The 15,651-nt window shown below is 44.9% G+C and overlaps 2 protein-coding genes across 2 annotated transcripts in view; one reads left to right on the plus strand and one right to left on the minus strand.

Annotated features, from left to right (window-relative positions):
* Positions 1-3,700, plus strand: part of ATL2 (atlastin GTPase 2) — a 41,374-nt gene extending 37,674 nt beyond the window's left edge. The window contains exons 12-15 of the mRNA XM_050894201.1: positions 1,154-1,585; positions 3,029-3,043; positions 3,145-3,378; positions 3,668-3,700. Coding sequence (XP_050750158.1) covers positions 1,154-1,585; positions 3,029-3,043; positions 3,145-3,252 — 555 coding nt within the window. The 3' untranslated portion in view covers positions 3,253-3,378; positions 3,668-3,700. The remainder of the gene's footprint in view (positions 1-1,153; positions 1,586-3,028; positions 3,044-3,144; positions 3,379-3,667) is intronic.
* A 4,209-nt stretch (positions 3,701-7,909) lies between these two features.
* On the minus strand, positions 7,910-15,533 carry EIF4A3 (eukaryotic translation initiation factor 4A3). The gene is made up of 12 exons (XM_050894149.1): positions 15,359-15,533; positions 15,116-15,188; positions 14,234-14,300; positions 13,150-13,212; positions 12,558-12,690; positions 11,378-11,458; positions 10,801-10,942; positions 9,866-10,004; positions 9,241-9,356; positions 8,564-8,671; positions 8,350-8,477; positions 7,910-8,116 (listed from the first exon to the last, which is right to left on the minus strand). Exons 1-12 carry the CDS (start codon positions 15,528-15,530, stop codon positions 8,100-8,102), a joined length of 1,239 nt encoding a protein of 412 aa, XP_050750106.1. The 5' UTR covers positions 15,531-15,533; the 3' UTR covers positions 7,910-8,099.
* Positions 15,534-15,651: the final 118 nt, after the last annotated feature.

A 15,651-nucleotide genomic window follows, 5' to 3' on the forward strand; every position in this document is an offset into this window, starting at 1 on the left:
GGTGCTTGTTAAACTTGAGCAAGGGGCAGAGTGGGGTTGTCAGGAGCTTGACAGTGAGGTTTGCCTTGAAGTTAGCCAGTGAAGCCATGCATCTTGTGAGGCAGAAAGGGGATGCTGTACTCTGAGAAAGTGATCTTCTGTGTGTCCTGCTGAAGGGATAGTAGCAGGAGAAAGTTAAAGTTGTTGCTGCACTCAGAACATGAGATGACAAGCACTATGATAAGACTACCTTGAGGCAGGAGAGGGAAGGCTGTTGTTTGACATCATATGGAAAGAATCTTCAGTTTTTAGACATAGTCTGACTGTGAGGGTCTGGAGGAGTTGGAGCTGATCTGCCATATGTATGTCTCTGGCCTAGGTAATCTCTAATCATAGTCCTCAAGGGGTCAGAAATCAGTCTTACAGAGTAGAAGTCCTTGGAGTCTAACTATTTTCATACCCATGCTGATTCAGGGAGAGGAAGATGGTGGTGTCCACATCACGGGTATCCATTTGAGTCCATGGTCTTGTCCCTTCAGCAGAAACATACTCTCACAAGTTGATCAGAATCAAGCCTAGAGGACAGTCTAGGGAAGAATAGACTAGAGATGTCAGCAGCTAGTTCTTGTTAATTCATATCACCTGGTAAGTTCCATGGAGCCTGCTAGTGGCAGCAATAAACAGGAATAAACTTGTTGAGTGGGCAAAACCTACCCTGTTTGTCCAAGTTCTGCACTGACCCTCTCACTGAGATGGGTGACCAGGAGTGAAAAGCTGAGGGGAGGGCTTGTGGCCTTCAGAGTTCTCCTTAACCTTCCTCAAGCCAAGCTTTCTCTGCCTCCTGGTGTTCCTTATTTCACCTTTTCATGACAGGAATGTACATGTGGCTGATGTCCTGTCCTGGGCTTGCCCAAAGGGAACAGTTGAAAGTATGAGTTCAGTCATGTACTATAGCTCTGTATGTGATTAGACAGATAAGGCTCTTGCTGTGCCATGATGCAAAGTACCTTTAGCTGCTCACTTGAGACAGGACTCTCGAGCTTACAGAGCCAAGAAAGCTGCAGGAGGTAGTCTGATGCTGGCTTGAGAGGGGGGACAGCGAGGAGCAGGTTTGCTTTCTGTACAGCAGAAGACACTCAGGATGTGATGACCTCATCTCTGATTGCTCTAACAGGTTTGTGGGGGAGATAAGCCTTACATTGCCCCATCGGACCTTGAGCGGAAGCACCAGGATTTCAGAGAGTCAGCTGTCAGGCAGTTCTGCTCAGTGAAGAAGATGGGAGGGGAGGAGTTCTGTCGGCGCTACCAGGAACAGCTTGAAGTGGAAATCGACGAGATCTATGCAAACTTTGTGAAGCACAACGATGGCAAAAACATCTTTTATGCTGCTCGTACCCCTGCCACTCTATTTGCAGTCATGTTTGCCATGTATATAACCTCAGGACTGACTGGGTTCCTTGGTATGAACTCCATAGCTACCCTGTGTAATCTTGTGCTGGGGATGGCTCTTATATCGTTTTGTACTTGGGCATACGTTAAGTACTCTGGGGAATTCAGAGAAGTTGGAACAGCCATTGATCAGATCGCTGAAGCTATATGGGAACAGGTTGGTATCTGTCTTGAATGCAAAATCTTCCTTTCTTGAGCAGGCATATCAGTTTCTGTTCAGTGCTGAGAGTGAAAAGCGGGTCTAGACCTAATGGAGAATGCTGGTGCTGCCAAAGGGAAAAGTGGCTCCGAAGTGTGACTGCTTTCTTCAGTAAGAGATGCTGCACACAAAGAATATTAAACAAGCTTAGGATATTATCGAAAAAGTGTTACTTAAAGCAGCTTGGGTGGTGGGGAGTGGAGGGAGTCTTTAAAAATCTTGTTACTTTTTCAGAGCAGGGAATTCTTCTTTTAAAGGTATGTTTAAAGTGATAAACTTGCCCTGTGGATGTGGTGGATAAAATCAGGTGGTGCAAGAAATGGCAAAGGTGAAGCACTGCTGCCCTCCCCCACCTCACCTGATGGTGTGACACTGGAGGGCTAATTAGACCTCAGCGAGAACTGGCTGATGACTTGCAGCAACTGCTACAAGAGGATGTACAGCAGGTTTCTTCCTTCAGGAAGACTTGTGTTGTCTGTGACAACTTCAGTTGGTGCAACTACTGTTGCAAGAAATACTTGACAGACAAGTAATTTCTGAAAGAAAAGATGACATGAGTGTAAGAGTACCAAAGCTGGAGGAGAAAATCTTCTGTACAGAGATTTTGCTGCCTGAATCCAGTTGACACAGCTGTGCCAGTAAAGCCAATGTAGAGAATTCCTGACCAACTCTTACAAGTAGTGTTTGGAGCATTCTGAGTAGCTATGTCCATTGCCAGCAGAAGGGAAACACTTTGGTGCTGTTGTTACTAGAAATAAAGGGCTCACTGAACTTAGCTGGGATGACATTAAAATGGGTCCTACAAGGCATGAGCAAGTAACTAACTGGAGCCTTCTATACAGAGGCTCTCTTCTACATCTGAAAAATGACTGTTCAAGGCTCATCATAGGCAGTGGTACATTAGACTGATCTGAGCAACCAGGTAAGGTCGAGCAGAAAAAGTGGATTTCTAATAATAGGAGGGAAATGAGCATCAGTGTACTAAATTTTGAGTTACACTCCTACCTAGTGATTAAAATAGAGGCTCTCCTTTACTGCTGTAGCTTCTTGCTCTGGAGCTTGGGGCTGAAGAGCACTGCAAGAAAAGTGGAAGGTGTCAGTTCTATGTGTAGTACTCACTGAGTGCAGCTGCTGCTGTAGGATACCTAGAGCACATAAGGCTTGACTTGACTGCTGACCTTCCCTGGAAGGGGGAGAACTTGGCTTATGCCAAGGAGCTTGCCTTTTGTGGGAAAGAGGAAGGTGATCTCCAAAAGAACTTGCTGGTGGTAGTGTTACAGTTGCACATCACCAATATAGGCAAAGCACCTACAGGTCCTGTCTGAGTCACTCTGATTATTTACCATGTTCTTGCTATTGATTTTTCTGAATCTCTGCCTTTCTTTTCCCTCCTTGCTTCAGAGGAATCCCAGGAAGGTGAGAAGTCACTGGCAATCAGTTTCTGTTTCTGAACTTGATTGACTTTTTCTGCTGCCTTCTAAGAGCCGCTCTTCCTAACAGCTGAATTCATGTTTTAGGTGTTTTCCAAACTCTTTGAAGTCCTTAGACGCCGAATGATTCGCCGTGCTCTTACATCAGTGCCACGACAGCGACTCTCATCCAACAATAACAAGAAGAAAAACTAGCCAGTATTTTTAACTTTCTTTCTGTATCTGAAGTGTTCACACTTACATATATAGGACAATAAGCTGGACCGTCTGGGCCGGTCTGCATAAATGCTGTAACCATACCAGACTGATGCTGCATATAGGGTATGGAATTGCACATCTATCTTCTAGGAACTGTAAAGTGGTTTGAATTCAGTGAAATACTGCTGCATAGGAGGGATATCACTTGTGTCCATAGCATGTGACTGATTTAACCTCATTACCGTAGCAGCAAAACTCATTTCTCTTTCAGTTCATGCCAGACTTCAGCATTCTAGTTTGTGTCAGACTTCAGCATTCTAGGTTTTTTCATTATTTCTTTGTATGTTTTTATATTTTATTTTCCTTGGTTACCTCATTTTTTTGTTTCTTTTGCATGTTTCTCATTCCACAGGTGTTGAAGCCCATGAGTGATAATTTGATGGAGGATCATATGAGGCAGTCTGTAAAAAACTCTATCAAAGCAGGCCTGACCGAGCAGGTGTCTCACCATGCCAGACTAAAGACAGACTGACAGTTCATCTCCTCTTCAACTCTGCCCTCTCATCTTAGACATGCTTGCTGTACCATGAGAACTCAATAATAAAAAAATAAATAAAAATAAACCAAAGTTTACAATCAACTGTAGAAGTAGTTTAGTGTGACTGGCTTCACAGATTGCTGCCATCACCTGGGAAGAGTAAGTTTGTCAGTGCTCTGCTTCTAAGACAAACTGGTGCCATGGAGACTGCTGGGGGTGGGAGGGAGGGTGTCTGTTTTATGTATAGTCCTGGTGAACTGCATGTGTGTGTTTGGGGGGGGGGGGGGGGGAAATCTTCCCCCAGTGTGTGAGTTGATGCAGTCTCTGGCTTACAGTGGGAATCTATCCTCTGCAGGAGGCAATTTCAGGGAAGTATAATGATCAGACCCACATAAGGTGTGCTCTCACCAAATGTACCCAGCTCCACACCATCCCCTTACCACCTCTAATGAGTGTTTCTGTGTATGGAGTGTATCAAGTCGGTGAAGCTATTAGAGCCACTACATTACAATATATATCTTGCTTTATTGCCTTTTATACCAGTGTTACACAAATGCATGTATTGGTTCCTCACGCTGCCGATGGCAGAACTGAGTTGTAAGGGAGGCAGTGGGTCAGAGTGTGTGGTGTCTTGCCTTGAACTCGCAGACCTGGTCCTGAAGGAGGTGCATATCAGAACTGAGCTGTCTTTTTCTGCAGTTTAGCCTTCATGTATATAATATTGCCATTAATTCTACTGGGGGAGAAATTCCATCCAAAAATGTTGCCTACAGCTACCAAGCAATGAGTTAGGATTGTCTGTACAGTGTGTTTAGTTTTTATTTTTTAAGAAATCACAGATAGGGCATGTATATGAAATATAAATATATAAATACAATTTTGTATCAAAGTTTTGTAGTTTATGGCAAAACCTGGTTCTGTGGTAGCTAAGTGCAGTCCCTGTAAAGGAATGTTTGTGGCTCATGTAAATGTGTGAATGCATCAACAACTTGAAGTTTTTTGATATATTTGTGATATTTACCTGCCTTGAGCACTGCAATCTCTCACCCCCTTGGGAAAATCAATGGGAATGTTTGTTGTGAAACTCTTGTCTTCTGTTGCATTTTAAAGTTATTTCCTGTAATTTATTTTCAGTACATGATTAAAATCAGTTGTGTATATATGAAATGAAATTCGTGCTTATTTTTAAAAGATGTTTGAGTATGTATTCTACTACATAAACTATGTCGAATACTTATCCTGACAATTATATGAACAAATTGTCTATTGTACTTCATAGCTTTCTGTTGAAGCTGATGTTCCTCTCATGCTTGTCTCTGAAAGATGACATCTGTCTAGCTCATATCCCCTCCCTGTATAGGAAAACTTTCTGGTATTCTAAAGCACGCTTCTTGACTTGTGGAGTTGCTTGTCAGCTTCTGCCCTCCAACAACTGTATCATTCTGAAATCTTGTTACTTGCTCTATTTTCACTCTTGACTAAATCAGTATCAACTAAAGCATTTTCAGATGTGTGGAGTGTAAAGGCAGCTAAATAATTAACTGCTGTAGTTTCAGCTGGACATGACTGTGCAATAGCTGGTTTTTTTGCATTCCTAAATGGTAACAATTTCCATCAACATTTGAGCTTCATCAGTCTCCCCTCTCTTGAGTGAGGGAAATCATCTGTCTAGGACTAAAGCAATTGCACTGTGACTTTTGTACCATAAAGAACTGCTGGGGAGTGGTGGTTACCTGCTCTCTGGAGATGAGGGCTCAGCTCCAGGTGAATGATGCTGAAGATGAGGTAGGAATGTTGCATTTTATGATATCTTATCTCAAACTGTACAGATTAAATACTGTTATTTAAACAATCTAATGCATTGTTGAATCTCTTTATTAGTCAAACTACTAGTCACATAGGGGGCTTAGAGGGCCATGCTTGCCTTTTGCTTCTTGTGTTCTCTGGGAAGGTATGAGTCAGATTTGAAGCTGTGCCATGCCTTGCTTGCCCTGCAGTGATGGTGAGAGCAGAACTCTGTCCAGGATGCGGACAGTGAAGCTGGAAGGCTTTATCCAGATTCTAACCTAGTAGAGGACTAGGAGGTAGAGAACAGGGCGTGGGGGGGGAGGGTTCCTGAACCCTCTGCCAAGAAGTTGCAGAATTAATGCAAAAAACCCCAACTTTGTGGGAGGGATCAAAGGTAGGAAAAGGCAGGGGCCAAGGTGACTTTTGGGAGGAGCTAGTATGGGAAACAAATGATTAAGGGGTCAAAAGGGGTTGGTCGCGGCAACAGGTTGCTGGTGAGTGTTCTTGTTCCCGTTTTCTCTGTTAGCTCCATGTCTCACCCTCTTCTTGGGAGAGGGGACTCTGTGCATGTGTGCATGGAGGCCAAAGTACCAGCAACTGTAGTGGGACCTTGGGTCACAGGGGCTGTATGTTTGGAGTGCCAGCAAACCGGAGACTGGAGCGAGTGGAAAGCAAGTGCCACCAACTGCAGAGTGAGGTTGTGTGTCTGTGTGTGAATATCAAGCCAGATTTAGCCAGCAAGTACGATAAGGGGCCTGGGAGCCAGGTACTGAAGCAGCAGTAGGATACACACCTATTTCTGCATGAGGCAACTGGAAGGACAAGGAGGTCCCAGGTAACTGTTGAGGAGCCTGTTCAACTGAGACCTATTTGTATGTGTATGCATCCCTCTATGGGAGGCACCTAGAAACAAAAGAGGCTCCAAGGGCCAGTTATACAGGATAGACTTGTGTCTGAAGGCCAGTTACTGAGGGCATCCACAGTGGGTGTGAGGAAGGGTGGGCTGAACCAGCAACTGGAGTGGGGCTGTGGGCCATGTCCATGGGCCAGCTACTGGAGCAGACTGGATGAACTGAGCCTCCTTGCCCAGTTACTAGAGGGATCTACAGCTTGTGTATGCATGTTTATTATTTCCCACTAACAGACTCCATCCTGATCAGCTGGAGAGGGACAAGATGAGGGTATCGGTGCTCTTTGTGCCAGTGCTGAATGTTGACCTGTATGGGTGGTGTGAGCACATGTTGTGTGTGCCCACTGGGAATGCTGGCTCAGCCTTGCTGCTGGTTGCACATGGGGGCATAAAGCTGTAGCAGCCTCACCTCTACTGGGCAACCCCTTAAAATTAGTACCTTAGTAAAATAAGGTTAGTGTTTCTCAACTTTTGCCTGTGTACTTTTAAGAACATCAGGATTGTACACAGAGTGGGTACAACAGAACTGAGGAACTTTGCTAGCAGAATACATGGGGGCATAAAGGAGATGATGATAGATGCTCGCTTTCTCTACCCAGGGCTACTCTACTACTGACTCAGGAGAGGAGTTCTGAGAGCTGTTCCAGTTCTGTGCAAACTGGTGGTGTACTAAAGCCTTGCTTCCCCTGTCCTCCCTGAGCAAGCAAGAAGCAATTTAACAGAAAAAGCAGAGTAAAACATGGTAACTTACCCCACACCAGCAGTATAGCTCTGGCCAACTCTTGCCTCAAAAAGGATACAACAGAGCTAAGTAAGAAAGTTACATGGAAGATACTACAGCTGGCAAAGTACAGCATAATGCTGTAGGGAGACAGATGAGAGATGACTGGGAAGATGTAACAAGCTACAGCATCAGAAAAGGGTGGAGAAAGCAACAAGATAAGATACTTGCTCTTTGTTAGTTCACGAAATGCTGATTACAATGTATTTCTCCAGCTGGCATCAAGTTAAAGAGGCACTCACCCTCACAAGGACCTGCTCAAGTCCCTGGGTTCCTTAGGAGGGGAAATCCTCATCTGGAGCAACAAGTGATGGGATTTCTGGCTCCAGAAAGGCAGAAACAACAGGAAATTTCTCTTCTGGTTATCTTATTTTGTAACTCAATTTTCTTAGAGCAGGATAGGGACAGGCCACAGATTTTTCCTGTAGATGGCTGACCCTTAGAGACAAGGAAACTAGAAAGTACATCAGGTAGCATGGCACAGCAATAATGAAAGGGTGGAGAACAGGAAGCCCTGTATTTTATGAACCTAGATATAGCGAGTGTCCAATGTTTTTTCAGTTGTGCTAGTCAAGTATGGCAGTATCTCAAAACTCCCTGCCTGTTACTATCTTGAGTTAAAGTAATTAAGCACAGGTTATGGTAAAACTTCCTTTTTTTTTTATTGAAAAACATGGGTGGGAGTAAAGACATTATTTACACAAGTTGCCAAGTGCAGCTCAACTCAAGAACATATGACCAGCAATATGATAAAAGGATGTGGGTCCAAAACAGAATTATGGAGGCTACTAATAGTACGAGTACAACTCCCTGGTAAACACGGACCTTCAGATAAGATCAGCAACTGAAATGAGAGAAAATGAGAGAATGTAAGTATGCACCAAGCATGCCGAGAGCTGCAGTACAGCGCACCTACTGCTGTTCCCAGGTTCTTCCCCGGGGGAAGCAAAGATGGGTCAGGCTTGGGAATGAGGCATGTGGCAAAACAAAGCATATGGCATTTCTCTTTCAGATGCAGCACACCAGTTTCCCAACTAGAGGAGGGCAGCAGCCTCAATGGGGCTGGCCTGCACTCACCGTTCATGGGCATCTCGTCTATCTGGGTGGAGTAGTACTGCTCAATGTCTCGCAGGATGCGGATGTCGTCATTCTTCACAAAGTTGATTGCTACACCTTTTCGGCCGTATCTGCCTGATCGGCCAATTCTGTGGAGGCAGAAGGAGAGAGAGAATGGAGCCACCTTGGGGAAGGGTAATCCAGCCACACTCCCCCATGTGAAGGCCGAGCTTACCTGTGTATGTAGAGTTCTCTGTTGTTGGGTAAATCATAGTTAATGATCAGGGACACCTGAGGCACATCCAGGCCTCTAGCCCAAACATCTGTTGAAATAAGGACTCGGCTGCAAAGAGAAGGGGACAGTTATGGCTTTTATACCTGACTGAGGTGGGTGTGAGAGCTGAGAAGTTGTAGTCTCCAGCACAGGGCATTCCCTGCTATTCTGCGCTCCTCCCTGCCCACAGTACACTGGCAGCATCCACACTTTTGCTGCAAGGAAAGCTGTCCCATGCAGCATCACCAAACTTCAGGGAAGACAGACAGTACCAAGGCAGCTTTGATCTTTCATAAAGAATATGACACTCCTAAGAGTTTAAAAAACAGAGGACAGAGCCCAAATATTTTTCTTCCTTGACTTGTTTTAAACGCAGCAACTCCCAGCCTCTTCAGCAAAATAAGAGACTAATTCTATGCCTAGAAGTATGAGCATCCCTCCTTGGAAAGTGGCAGTCTCCCAACCCCGTGACACCACAGGGGGATAGATGGGAATCAGAGCTCTTCCTAATTTGAGCTGAACAAGGCCTTCAGAGAGGAGAGGTATTACAGGCTTCTGAGGCCTGTTCCCTTCAGACACTAGAAGAAATCCTGCCCTGAGGTAGCAATACTGTAAGCAACACTGTTTAAGGCATTTACCTTGCACCAGATCTGAACTCTTTCATGATCGACTCTCTCTCCTTTTGTGGCATGTCCCCATGCATGGATGAAACTGTGAAGTTGGCTTCCCTCATCTTCTCTGTGAGCCAGTCTACCTGTGCATACAGCCAAGCAACCTGGGTTAGCTCTTTGCTCAGGACAGCCAAATGCACTAGTTGTGCTTGGAGAATGTTTGCAGAGACATATGCTGGTAAGGACTGAGAGACACTTTAACAAGCACTCTGGAGCTAAAGGAAGTAAATAATCCTTACAAAGCATCGGCTATATGATACAGGGCTCCATGAGCCCTGCAAGGAAAGGAATTAAGGACATTTATTCAGAAAGTGTGGTTTTGTTTCAGGGATTATAAGCAATTAGAAGAATAAGCACATTCTCACCTAATCAGTTCTACTTCTCTAAAAAGGCAATTCCTGTCAACTATTATCAGATCTGCCTATAACCAGTTGTTTAAGCTAGGCACATCCCAAAGACACATGCTTAACCTCTGTTCTTACTAAACTATTCCCAAATGGGGAAACAACCAGACCTCTTAACTGGGTTTGTCCTAGCACTCTCCTCTGAGTCACCCTCAGAAAGTAACATGCCCATCTGATGGCTGCTGTACCTTTCTCTTGGTGTTACAGAAGATGACAGCCTGGGTGATTGTGAGCGTGTCGTAGAGATCACACAAGGTGTCAAACTTCCATTCTTCCCTCTCCACAGCCACGAAAAACTGCTTGATTCCTTCGAGGGTCAACTCATCACTGTAAGGAAGAAGAACAGCTATACCACACAAGTAGGTGAATACATACAATGCAGTTAGAAGGGCCGGGTGTGCTTCAGCGGAGACGACGTGTGCTGCTGGGCCTATACACAAGTCCAAGTTGTTCTAGAAAGTCCCTGGAGAAGTCTGCTCTAAGAAGGGCCTCGAATGTGACCCATGCAACAGAGACTAGAGGCACCCTCTCTGCTCTAGACAGACAGCTTCAAAGGGAAACATTTCTGTTCTCATCATTTTTACGTTCAAGCTTCTCTGACAAGAGAGACTGAAGAAAGGTAAATGGGGCAGTGTAAGAGATCAGGCAAGAGGGAGGCTCCTCCTGTCAGGCTGCTGAGTTGACTCCTGCTGAGTGCCAGTGCATGAGGACCTGTGATACCACCAGACATAAGCTACACCTCCAAGGGCATTAAGGATCAGTCAGCTAAAGGCTTTTTTTGGCTTGCTATATAATAGCAAATTAATGGAGGAGCACAGGAATCAGGTAGGTGTGAAAGATGGATTTCCAGGAGAAGAGACTGCCATACATGGGGAGGATGAGGGGGCAGAAGGCAGTCAGCCCAAGCAGCAACAAACAGAACTGGACAAGGATAAAGTCAGAGACACGAGTTGGCCTCTGCTGAAAAACAGGACATGACGATGCCTGCAAACACCTAGGCAAACTGCAGTGGTGAGAAGGAACATGAGAGAGACTCTGCACATTTAAATCCGTTAACACTGTGAACTGCCCAGGGCTGGACTAACTCAAAGAGCTCCTGTTCTTTCCAAGGAAACTCACTCACCGTTTCACCAAGATGCGAATGGGGTCTGTCATGAATTTGTTGGTCATCTCCAGAATTTCATGAGGCAAAGTGGCACTGATCAGAACCACCTGTGTAGCTGGAGGCAAGTATCTGTACACATCATAAATCTGCTCCTTAAAACCTGAAAAGCAAATCAAGTAGCACAGAATAGTTAGCATATCTTTCTCCCAAATACCATGCTCTTTCACAATTTGATGTGGAATTCAGTATTGGGCCTATGCTATGAGATGAACATTAATGAGTGAATCAGTAACTCAAAGCCAGTGTCACATATTGCTCAGTTCTTCCTCATTTTCCTAAACCCACTACAATGTGGCCATGGTACCCAGTAAAGTATGAAAGGCAGTACTCAAGAATTTATAACTATTGAAAAGGACACTACAACTAAATCAGACAAGGCATATTAAGTAGTTTAACCTGTTACAGCCTATAATTAACTATAATCGTCTAACTTTGGCAAAACCAATTGTTTTTAGAAGTGGGACTGCCAGCTGGGACACCCTGCAATCATAAAGGGGTGAAGAGAAAGGAAGTAAAAGGGAGACAAATATTCTACCTTTATTGAGCATTTCATCTGCTTCATCCAAAACCAGCATTTTGATGGCACGAGTCCTTAAACTTCGACGACGAATCATATCTGCAAGATTTCACTTTGTAAGATGAAAAGGCTCTGAAAGCAAGAGAGCCTACACTGCTCCCAGCCACTGTCAGGCCATTTTGGTGGAGGAGGAACAGGTACTTCCCCTGTTGCCAACAGAGACTGGTTTTTGGTGACAGAAAGCACATCCAAGGGCCACAGCATGCCCACTGCACCCTGCAACCGAGGGGGACGTCTCTGCAGCCTGGCTAAGGGAGCACTGACTGCAGGGAAGCTCTGAGAGTCCAAGCCATGGGACGCTATTTGCTACAGGCACAGGACAGGTGACTGAGTCTCCCACGGTAACTGCAGCTGGATGTGAGAAATGCAAAATGCTACGTGAACTTTTCATCAACAGACAGGGCAAATCCGCACTGTTTGAACAAGCACATGGCTTTGGGTAATCCCTTAATACTGTGATAGAAAAGTATTTGCTATTAGTGTGCTGTTCAAAGCCAGCCCAGTTCGGTAGCTGCTAATTTTTTGTTTTTTCGCCTGTGGAGACGAGCTCTATGTTCTCCCAGTAACAGCTGCTTGTGTAAGAAAGTGCTGCCTGTTTCTCAGAGATCCAGAAGATGTGAGCTTGAAGGCTAACACTATCACTGTGGTAACTGCCATGAATAGTAAATATAAAAATCTTCATGCAATGAAACCAGAAAGTACCAGCTGCAAGTGCACCTGCTTTAACAAAAAGTGAGCGATGGCCAGTACACAGAAAATGTGGACCTAACTTGGACATTCAAGTAGACCCAGCTCCTCCAAGATTCTGAAGTATTTCTTGGGCTTGTAATATTTTCTCCTTAAAAAAAATACTCTTCGTTCCCATGCCACCATATAAAGAAACACTTCAACAATGAAAAGCAAAATATAAACAGAAAATCCACATACTATCCCCACTGATTTCTCTCTAGTCTTTTCCAGACATTACTACAGTAAGTTGTTACCTTTTTATACTTCATGTTAATGTTAGATTAATGGTGTCATGATAAATGTAATTTTCATGCTATTTCAAATCTAAGCGCACAAAAGTTGCAGGAGCTTCCCATGGCTCAACTCAGGTCTGAAGCTGGAGGTGATGTAGCCTCCCACTTCTCCTTACCAAACACACGGCCTGGAGTGCCAGCAACAACATGCTGCCCATAATCCAGTTTTCGGATATCTTCGCCCACATTGGTCCCTCCGATGCAGGCATGACACTGGACATTCATGTAGTCTCCCAGAGCAAGAAGACCCTGTGTTGATACAAAGGAATGGCTTAATTAACTGAGCTCTCATGAAGTTTGTATTTGTGAAGAGATGCAGGTCTGCACAGTCATACAGTGTTTTTTTTAAAGAGATGCAAGCACAAGCAGTTAGTGGGATTTTTTTATGTCTGTTACCCAAACCTCCTCAACAGCAGGCTTTCAAACACTGGAAACTCAGTTCCCCAGGGATCATAACTGCTTTAAAAGTGCTGTCCTTAAAAATTCCATTAGGAATGTGTAAAACCTTAGACTGTTAACCAATGTGGTCATGTAAGCAAGAACGGATATAATGCAGATGAGTAAAACAGCCCTTTATCAGAATTTCTTATTCCTTTCAGGAACAGAAAGAAAAAGCAGAAGCTGTGCTTTGAGCTCTGCTGGGGAACACCTGAGAATCAGCCCCAGGCCTTGCGAGTGCTTTACAGACGGCGATTTAAGTGCTCCTACCTTCTGAATCTGTACAGCCAGCTCCCGAGTTGGTGCCAAGATCAATGCCTGGGTCTCACGAACCTGATTAAAACAGGTGATCACATGGCAGTTAATCACAGGGCAGATATTCCACAGTACTCTGAAATATCACATCTGAAGGATTAATCACAGAATTTTGTGCTAAAACCTAGTGTTTGCAAGGGTCAGTACACCTAGAAAGCTGCTCTCACACAGAGCATTTACACAGCAACAGCCTCTTAATTAAGTTACTCTTGACAAGACAGCACTTAAGCAGTTCTTTGATAGCTCATTTTTCATTCCAACCTAATTTCTTAAAACAATTATAAAAGTGTGTACTTTCCTTGCAAAAGAATAGAAACAAATTTAAATCACTTTAATTTCATATGTTCAGTTCAGATAAAAACCTTGCATTGCACAAAGATTCCAAGATAATGTTTTAAAGTGTCACATTTGAAAAATATTATGAGCACTTTACAGAAATGAAGCAAAAAGATGACCTTTTCATTTAGAACATGCAACATTTATTTTTATGTCCCCAGGCAGTGACAGGTGAATAATAATCTAAGCTTTATTTAAGAGCGTACTGGCCCACAGAAAATCATCATTTTATCCACCAGCATCTACACGTTCAAGTTATACTTAAAAAACAATTGGATGGACACGATACCCCTGACTAGAACAAAAGCAAACATTTGTCAGTCAAAAATCTAGGTATGATGCTGTGCAATGTGCGCGAACTGTTCAGACAGGTTGCTGATGCTGTTAGGACTGTTTGAGGACAATTCTGCCTGCTGAGAGATTAATTTAGCCCTGTCATATGTTAAAGCGGTCAGCTGTTAAAGCCAACTGTATAATTACAAGACTTTATGTGAACTTATTTTGCCAGGGTGGGTTTAACAGTTAAATTGTTACAGAGCAGTCTGGTGAAATTTTCAGTCAGAAATTCATCTGAGGTTCACTGCCCATAATCAAAAGATTTCAATGTAAGGCTCCATTTATTCACTCTAAAAACAAAGGCTTTTATGATGAAGACTCTACCAATTTAGTTAAAAATCATTTTTAGCATGTGCTCTGAAATTACCTGTATATCCAGGCACTGCAGAACAGAGATGGAGAATGTTGCTGTCTTCCCTGTTCCTGACTGTGACCTGAGAAACAGATGTTTGGTGAATACTCTGGATGTCTGGACAAACAATATAGGCAATTTCAATATATTCCACCCCGCTGCTCTTTGCCACTCCTTCATTGCAAAGAAGTCAATATTGCCAACAGCGTATCTGACAAAATTTTGTTACAATCACAGCGTGATCTGCAGACAAGCAGCTTTGAGAACTGCAATATCAGGGATAGCACACTTTGTTGCAGGGTCCCCAGCTCTGGCATGTTTACTCCTTATCAGACCAGCATTTTAATTCCCTGCAATCTGTCGCACATAATTCTTTTTCTTTTAAAGTAAATGGTAGGTAAGCCAATACAATTTGGAAGGCTAGCAATTCCCACTAGTGACCTAGAAAGGATTTTTTCCAGTGGGATGCATATCCTTCTTTGTGTCTAGAAACAGAATAGATTTTCTTCTGCTTACTTTTTCCCTTGATTGAGACTGCAGTTGTCTCTATACTTCTCTGGCTTTGCTGGAAAACATTCTCAAGAGTCTCACAGCCCTATTCATTGAGAATACACAATATCTTGGCTGAAGCTTTATTACAGTGACATACCTAAACGTAATAAACTTTGACATTAACAACTGTTAGGATCACTGTTTATGTGCAAGTTAGCCAATTTCACCCTGTATCACTCACGATGCGATTTCCCCAATTCTGCCATGTAGCAGCCAAGGATCTCTCTTCCAGCTTAAAGGCGGCGAGTGTGACTGACACTCCCTCTCCAGGGACCGCAACCTCCTCAGGGCACACGTCCCTCCCAGCCGCGAGCAGGCCGCCCCCTCGCCGGCAGCCCCACTTACTGGGCGATCACGTCTCTCCCCTTGATGATCTGTTTGATGGCTCTCTGCTGGATGGCCGAGGGCTTCTCAAAACCTGCGGAGGCGGCCGTTACCGTCAGCGGCGGCGGGGCAGCCCCGGAACCGAGAGGCGGCGGCTTCACCACGCAGGCGCGCCGCCCCACATCCGGGCGCCGCCACCGACGACGGACACTCCCCCCCCCCTTCTCCCTTCCCTCTCCCCCTCGCTGCCGCCCCGCCGCGCACCGTAGGCGTAGATGCCACGCAGCAGGTCCTCGCGCAGCCCCATGGTGTCGAAGGTGGGCGTCACGTCCACCTCCTCGCTCGTCTCGAACTCCACCTTCGTCATGTCCTCCTCCTTCATCAGCCGCTTCCGCGCCGAGCCGGCCGTCCCGCCAGATCCCGCCGACCCCGACATGGCTGAGGCCTTCCCTCTCCCGCCGCCCGCCCTTCACGCACCGGCGATGGCGCCGCCGCACACCGAGAGACCGCCCCGCTGCGCATGCGCGGGGGTTGTGGGCGGGAAGGGGACGCGGCGT

This window comes from Gymnogyps californianus, chromosome 3 (genome assembly GCF_018139145.2).
Source record: "Gymnogyps californianus isolate 813 chromosome 3, ASM1813914v2, whole genome shotgun sequence".
Taxonomy (NCBI): Eukaryota; Metazoa; Chordata; class Aves; order Accipitriformes; family Cathartidae; genus Gymnogyps; species Gymnogyps californianus.

Coding starts and splice junctions, on each gene's coding strand:
- EIF4A3 (XM_050894149.1), bottom strand. CDS start 15,530: ATGTCGGGGTCGGCGGGATCTGGCGGGACGGCCGGCTCGGCGCGGAAG. Junction 15,189..15,358: donor GCGTGGCATCTACGCCTACG/GTGCGCGGCGGG, acceptor CCGCCTCCGCAG/GTTTTGAGAAGCCCTCGGCC. Junction 13,213..14,233: donor TGCAGTGCCTGGATATACAG/GTAATTTCAGAG, acceptor TGTTTTAATCAG/GTTCGTGAGACCCAGGCATT.